At 38.3% G+C, this 8,163-nt stretch overlaps 1 protein-coding gene across 1 annotated transcript; it reads right to left on the bottom strand.

The window, feature by feature from the left end:
* Positions 1–3,033: 3,033 nt before the first annotated feature.
* Positions 3,034–7,760, bottom strand: LOC137256001 (proteasome subunit beta type-3-like). Its single transcript, XM_067793639.1, has 6 exons — positions 7,547–7,760; positions 6,199–6,383; positions 5,730–5,837; positions 4,509–4,686; positions 3,643–3,737; positions 3,034–3,200 (listed from the first exon to the last, which is right to left on the bottom strand). The coding sequence occupies exons 1-6, from the start codon at positions 7,547–7,549 to the stop codon at positions 3,152–3,154; spliced, it is 618 nt and encodes a 205-aa protein (XP_067649740.1). The 5' UTR covers positions 7,550–7,760; the 3' UTR covers positions 3,034–3,151.
* Positions 7,761–8,163: the final 403 nt, after the last annotated feature.

The raw sequence follows: 8,163 nt of genomic DNA, 5'->3' as shown, positions 1-8,163 counted from the left end.
ACTGAACATCTACTCGAAATGCTGATGCTTTTATTGAAGGAAGCACCGTAAAATCTAGAGAGCGACTTCAAATATTTGCGAAAAGGCATAGTTCTGTCTCATCTATTTTACATAGACTGATGGTGATTTTTGTGGAGTTGCATGTACAAGTTTAATTACACCCCCGAAAAAGCAATATATGTACAAAGTAAGCGACCTTTCCGCCCCTGCTTGTCATGTACAAAATCAATGACCCCCCTCCTCCAGAACTTGTGTACAAAACTGACGATCCTCCCATCTTCATAGTTTGTTATGACATTTGAAGCTTAGATTATTATCATAATAAATAATGATTACTTGAAGAAATTGCTTATCCATACAAAAGGCAGTCCCATGTATGAATGCCACAGGGGATTTTCAAATGAATAATGTTTACTAATCGAGAACTCCAATCATAATTTTATTATAACGTCAAACTGCAACCACTTACTAGTCTGACCCCCAGTCCCTGAAGCACATTATTTTCTCTACTGCATAGCCCTATCTGAGATCATAAGCCCTAAATCTCACTGGAGCTCCATGTCGATTAAAAACAGGTTCATTTGTTTCTGTGAAAGCTATAGATATTCAGAGACTGAGCATCAGTCTACAGGCTTACGTGTACATAAACACACATGCTCTTAAACTATATTTCTATGCTGGAATCTTTCAGTTTTAATCGCTGATAATTGCCAGTATGAGTTCTAGTGAGCTTTACACTCGCGCTGCATGTTACCTTTTCGAATCGGACGATTTTGTCACTGTGTGGTGATCTACCTGTCTGCCTGCCTGTCTGTCTGTCTTTCTGTCCGTGCTGTATCTGTCGTCACTACAGTTTTGTGCTTTCACGGCTAGTGGAATCTGGAATCTCGGTAACCTCCTGTTTATTGTCTCACTTTGACATACATACAAACAAATGTTTTGACAACACGTTCACAATGTTTCTAACTAGTAAGTCACAGCTAAAAGAGTTTTCAAAATTTACTGAACAACAAAGGAAACGTCTCTTTTTAAAACCCAATGCACGGCCGACAACTGCTTCTGAACTCGATCAGGCATGGCACAGAGTATGGACCCAAGTGCCTATGGCCTTCACCAACCAGCTATTTCATTCCATGTACAGATGATGAAACGCCTCGATGCCCATTGAGACCATACAGAATACTGACTTTGGGGTATCTTAAATTCTTAGTCGTACTATTTTTGGTGATTTTGTTTGTGTGCACTCTCATGTGACTCCCGAAAATGCCAAGTTTCAACTCAATCCTCAGTTTTGATTGTTAATAAGAGTGAATTAAAGTGTGTGCTTTAAGAAACCGCTATGACTTCCCTTTGTGGTTCAGTATATTAAGCTGTTTACACCCAGAAAAGGTACATGCATGTTCTTTCTTTTGTACTCAGTCTATTACATCCTGTCAAGGACTCTACTACTCGATTGGCGAGGGCCACGTGCCAAACAAGTTAATAACGTGTGAGCCATATCAGTGGGTGGAAGTAACTTAAAGCGGAACTTTCTTTCAGAGTGAACAACCATGTAGATTCTAAGCCGAGGATATGTTTTGGGATTTTGTCACTTTGCATGTAAACAGTCGAAACATTATTGAGCATAAAAATTTAAAAGGGTCTACCTGAAATAGAATTTCAGATTAGCTAACCTGTCTCGAAAACTAGCTCATGTTATTTGGCTGCTGAAAGCTTCAGTTGACAGACTGTCGTAAGTCTGTGTTAAGGTGTGTGAGTTGCGAACACACTGGTGTCAAAATCACTTTGTACAACAGCACCCTGATTCCTCTTTCCACTCCACTCAGCGAAACAAGCATGGAGAACCGGGTTTTCACTTCCGCTGGAGGGATACTACTTTGGAACATTAACTCTGATCAACAATGGCAACAAACCGGAAATCATCTCTAAAGACAAATCATTTGTCTTCAAGCTTTACCCAAAACTATCTACATGTGTTGTGTCTTTTGTAACATGTTTTTAACATTGTGAAGTGCCACTGATAGACTTAAAGTGCCATAGAAATACATTCATATTATTAAGCAGGGCATCCAGAATGCAAGGTAGTAGAGCTTGACATCAGGTATGTCTGAAGCAGGTTGGAACCTTGGAGATTGTCTTTAGTAATAATCCTGTCCCTTGGAGAAGCATGAAGATAATTCTATGGCAATTTCTTGGCACACCGTTTCACAGGACCCTTTTCTACAAAGTGAGTGAGTCAAGGTTTACGCCATTTTAAGCATTATTCCAGCAAAATCATGGCGGGGACTCCAGAAATGGGCTTCACACAGTGTACTCATGTGTGGAATCGAACCCCAGTCTTTAGAGTGACTAGCGAACGCTTGAACTCCTAGGCAACCCCCCTGTCTCTTATGACATGTGAAGTGAGTGTGTGGATGCATCCCACTGTCTCTTATGACATGTGAAGTGAGTGTGTGGATGCATCCCACTGTCTCTCATGACATGTGAAGTGAGTGTGTGGATGCATCCCACTGTCTCTCATGACATGTGAAGTGAGTGTGTGGATGCATCCCACTGTCTCTCATGAATGTGAAGTGAGTGTGTGGATGCATCCCACTGTCTCTCATGACATGTGAAGTGAGTGTGTGGATGTTACTTAACAATACAGTCAGTAATGTTCAAACTGCATTAGTCTGTAAATCAGATGCAAGACCAGACAAACCAATCACTGAAAACACAGACACAGATTCATTGGCAGATTTACAGCATCAACTGAGTCTGACACCTGATTTTGTAAACAAACACAAATATTTTGGGGGCCTTCCCCAGACCCCCAAACAGACTTATTCATTAAAATGAAGGAATCTTACAAAGATTATGTTTCTGGCTATACTGTAACTTCTTTCATCACTCCAAATATATGAAAGCAGAGCTGAAGCCTGCAAACTTTAGCAACTGAAAAGCTTTGTATCAGACAATGCTCCTTTGGACTCAAATACTAAAGCAAAGGCATGCTCTAAAAAAAACAACAAACAAAAAAACAACATCTTCTAAGTTTAAAGAGTTTTAATACATGAAATGGAATTGACATGCCACAGTGTGGATGATGTTTGAAGTGATATTTCTTCTGACAACGCAATACATTACAGTGTTGAATATACATTGAATAAAACTAGTCCATTCGAGTCTTCAATAGTTTCTTTGTCACCTTGTCCTTTTCACTGAAAACAAAAGGGAAAGTCAGGAGAGGACCAGACCACTGGCAATTGATAATGAGATCAATGAGCATGGCTACAATTGAAAAATGAGAAGCAATCAACTAAGACTGTGCCAGAACACCTGTATGACAAGTATACATGTTGAGCATCCACCTTAACATGCGATCATACCTATCTGAAAATGAATACACTTTACATACAGTTTACTTACTTGAATTTTTTTTTATACTTTTATACAATGTAGTATTGTACATACTAAGGTTACGCTCATGTCATAAGACACTAACTATAGTAATTAATTGAGACTTGGCTCATTCTTAGAGGTTTTGTTAAATAAATATGACACTTGGAATCCAGCTAGTCACTGCTGGTACAAAGCTGTTTAACCTAACCATCCATTGAAAGGTACATTACATAGGATATCTACAAGATGGATGAAACTTACATGATATAGACAACGCCGCCCCAACCTGAAACAGCATCTCTGTCAAAAGCATTCATCAGTGCCTGAGATATTGTCTCAAACAGGTCATCTGGAGCCTGAAAATGTAAGAAATAATGAATGAAATGAGCTAAAATGATGGAGAAAATTTGACAATGGGATTTTCCCAATTATGTGACTGTGAGATACCACAGGTGACAGATGGATCTGGTCCTACAGGAAATGCATTTCACATGCATCATTGACTTCATCACTAGTCTGTGGGGGCAGATTCTGCATGATTCTGTTTTCATTAAGTGAAACAACAGATCTTACATGCACAAAAAAATCTCAATGAGACATTGTTACTTTGTCTCACTGGCACCATTTGCAGAGAAACAATGTGACTACCAAGACAGGGGCTATGATTGATCAACCAATAAAAATGTAGATTTGGAGTTACTTCCGTTCATCCACTCTAATAATGGATCATGGATGACAAGGGGAGTACGATCATGACAATTGGACAACTCCTGTTTTGATTTGGTTGCAATATTGCAAATAATCATTTGAGAATCTATGTGGAGTTAAAATAAACATGAACACATAAATGTAGTCTTAACATTATTTGCCAGAAAAGCAGGCAGGCGGACGGAAATTTCAAAAAATTTCTTTCCAACTGAAAGTTACTGACTTACTGGCCATGGACAGGCAGTTTTATGGATACGGAGTCAGAATACTCCGACACACCATCAACCAAGGTACCAATGTTATAATGCTGCTTGTTAAGATCAGAATAAGTTCACCGGGATGAATTCCATCCTAGAATCTCTTTGGGTACCCACTCAGTAAAACAAGGAACTAATTACTTCACTGGCTGCATCACTTACCAGATCTGGCTCCCACAGTGACTCACACATCCCGTACATCTGTTCTGAACATGTACCGCTGACGACAAAGTCATCCGTCTCCATTGGGCAACCAATCAGATCCATGGATGCAATGTACGGCTCTCCTGTCTTGGTATCAAGGCCTGCGATCACAGGTTCAACGAAGTAGGGTCCAAACCTGCATTAAAGACCATACTGATTTGAAAAAAATACAAAGTGAAAGTAGTGAGTGAGACTAGTTTTACACCACACACAGTGAGTCAAGCCAGACAATCCAGTGATCAACAGCAAGTGAACATAGATCTGCACAACTGGAAACTGATGATATGTGTCAACCAAATCAACGAGTCAGACCACCCGATCATGTTAGTCGTCTCTCACTACATGCATGGGTTACTGAATTTCAGTTCTAACCTGGACTTTCCAAAGTGAAAGTATACACAACTGAGTGAACTTGAGCTGATGCTGCTTTGGACAGTATTTCAATTACCTTCATATAAAGTAAGTCAAGTCATTTAATAAGTTAAGATCACTTCAAACCCATAACTATCTTGGCATAAACCAATTTGTGGAAATGTGGGAAATGATCTCTGACCCCCACGTTCTAAACATTGAGTGAAATTCTTCATGTTATTCCTTTGAAATTCTTTAAGTGTTCTCCAACTACACTGTTAGAGATTCAGGGATGGACTGTTTAATGCCAAATGCACTAATAATCCAGCTACACTACACAAAACAGGTACAACTAGAAATGCCTATGTGTGTATTCTATTGTCTGCCCTGTCTTCTTTCAAAATTATATCCCCTCAATATAATCAAGATCCTTAACATTTCAAATCCGGTATATCTACAATGGTCATAAATCATTGCTAATCAAGTAAAAACACAAAACAGCGCTTTACTATATGAACAATGTTGTCCTGTTAGGGTACACTTACTACGAACGACTACCATTCCAAAAGAGCTTTAGTTTTGTAAGACTGACTTCAGACAAGTAGACTGTAATCATCTTACACAGTTCATATATAGAATTTTGGTTTGGTTTGTTTGTTGCTGAACAGTGCACTCAGCAATATTCCAGTTGTATGACGGTGGTCTGTGATCAACAGCACAAGCACTGATCAATGTAGTAATGGTAATGACAGCCTAACGATCTTGATAAGTTAAAATCTGGTACAAATCTCTGTGGATATAGAATGTCTCGCGCTAAGTGTGACCCACCTCCTTTCATACAGCAGATTTGACACCATGCTCATGAATGTCTTCGGCTTGATCTTTCGATTTTCTCTCAGCTCGTACAAGTTGAGTCGGAATTTCAGTCTTTGTGAACTACAAAGGTATAGTCCATTGATGATTAATATATCCCTTAAGGTAAGTAATTTCCAAGAAATCAAAGTGATGAAATTATAAATTATATAGCAATTCCACTGCAGTCATTCATTCAGTTCTGCTTATTTAGTGGTGGCAGAGACATGTATTGTTAAATGTTGTATTCCTCACACACATCTTTACAAGTAAATAAACTTCCTATATTTTAGACTTCCTAAAGATGGATGGGAGAGAGATGCCTCTTAGTAAGTCAACAATAAAGAAATTAAATTCTTTAAAGATGAGAAAGTGGCACAATTATTACTGAAGATATGTGCTAACATGACAGAACCCATGTAATGAACAGTGTACAGGTACTTACATTGTCTGCACATCAGTTGCTAGACCTGGCAGGCCTATGTACAAATGTGGTCCCATCTCAAAGATCTTGTCAAACTCCATATTTATTGTCTGTGCCTGGATGCCAAACCTCCGGTCAGATGCAATGGCAACACAGTCTTTCCCCTTCATGGCAATGATGGCCGCTCCATTATATGTGAGGATACTCTGAAAACACACAAGTAGTTAGATAAAGACAATGGATAAAAGATCATGAAACTCCTATTCAAAAATAATTCATGCACTATAGAATAGGGCTGAAGTGATTTGGTTTGATTCACTGAAAACATGAATCTGACACCTTAGTTTCAATTTTCATCAACCATTATCACTATTTTGATATGATATATTTGATATATTTTCCACACAGCCAGAATGTACTCTGGGCTCAAACTTGATCAGGTTTGAGTGCTGACATAAAGCTAAAAATGACTGGCGGATGCTGGGTTAATTATCTAGTGAGAATTATTGTTAGAAGACATCACAAGGATGAGGACAGATTTCACGCTAAAAAAGAATTCTGAAAGTTAACTCAAACCTGATGGTTTTTCTTGTATGAAGAATCAAATAAAAAATGATAGAATCAAGCGACCAATATTGAAAACTGATTTGAATCAAGGTCTGGGTGAATCGTTGCAGCCCCTACTACTGAACCAGAACTTAAAAAACAATGAGTATATTGTATTAGTAAGAGTTCTGCTCGTAACCCCAAGCTTGAAATGTCAAAACGTCAATTGGTGGGGTAGTGAAAACAAAAATTAAAGGAGAGTACTCAGGGTTAGGGCTAAGATAATTCATGTTAGTGAACAATATATATCTCAGCTTGGTTAGAGGAGGGTTTTAAGCATAGAATTTAGGAATGATAAACATAAACCGAAGAAACAAAACCACCACCAACAACAAAAAACCGGTGGTTTCAGATGGAAATCTTTCCATTGTATCATTCTGACCATATTTATTTGTTTGGAAACCTTTCAGTGCAGACCAATGGTGATGATGTTTGAAATTTTGGTTTATAAAATATTAAATAACACAAATGTAGAAACTAGGAAATTAGATTAGACCCTAATGTCTGTCAAATTTTCGAAATATTTTTATATCTATCATTGTCATATGATAGGTGCTATTCGCACTTGCAGTTGTAAATATAATAAACTAAAAGAAACTGCATCGCAGCTTATTATTATCATAATACCTTTCAATCACATAAAAAATAGCTACACAATTCACGTTGACGGAACATAGTGATTGAACGTTGTTGTTTTTCATTTTGATTTTGTTGAACGAGAAATGAACGAGTATCAAACTGGCAAAGTAATTATGTAGCTTACCATGTTGTGGTCGTTAGTTCGTCTGTTTTTATAACTACAAATCTCCTGCCGTGTACGCTTTGTAAAATGCCGCCGGTGTGCCTCAGGGGGCAGAAGAGGTTGAAGAATTCAAACTGCTTTCAGCCTCAAGTTTGCAAGTCACCATGCAGGCCACATTATTCCGGAAGTATCAAAGGGAGCTAACTCATGCTACCGCGGGTCGTAACAAAACCACAAAGAAATTCTGAGAAAATGTTACTAAGTCGATTTAAAATTGAGTTCTCTGGGCCGTATAATGACAACAATTCACAACAACTGGTTTGTGACTGTATTTCTGTGGTATTGTCAATGAGAATTAATATACACCGATAAAACATCAGAGCGATGTGCTAATTCTTTTCTGTTGGGATGAATGCAATCGACGGGATAGCCTGGCTACACTGAAGACCCGTTTCATTCCCTACATTAATTTAGTACAACGTATGAAACTATTTTCTGGCGCCCCTTGCGGTGTAATCTGTCATACAGAAATATATCTTTGTGAGTTGTTCTTTTCTGTCTGTGTTCATTTCAGAGACTACTTTTTCGTCTACTTGTCGTGATAAAGCTAGAAAAAAAAACAACTATTCGAGATAGAT

The sequence above is a fragment of the Haliotis asinina genome, chromosome 11, assembly GCF_037392515.1.
Source record: "Haliotis asinina isolate JCU_RB_2024 chromosome 11, JCU_Hal_asi_v2, whole genome shotgun sequence".
NCBI classification, from domain to species: Eukaryota; Metazoa; Mollusca; class Gastropoda; order Lepetellida; family Haliotidae; genus Haliotis; species Haliotis asinina.
The sequence above is the reverse complement of the archived record's forward strand: the minus strand, read 5'-3'. Positions and strand labels throughout refer to the sequence as shown.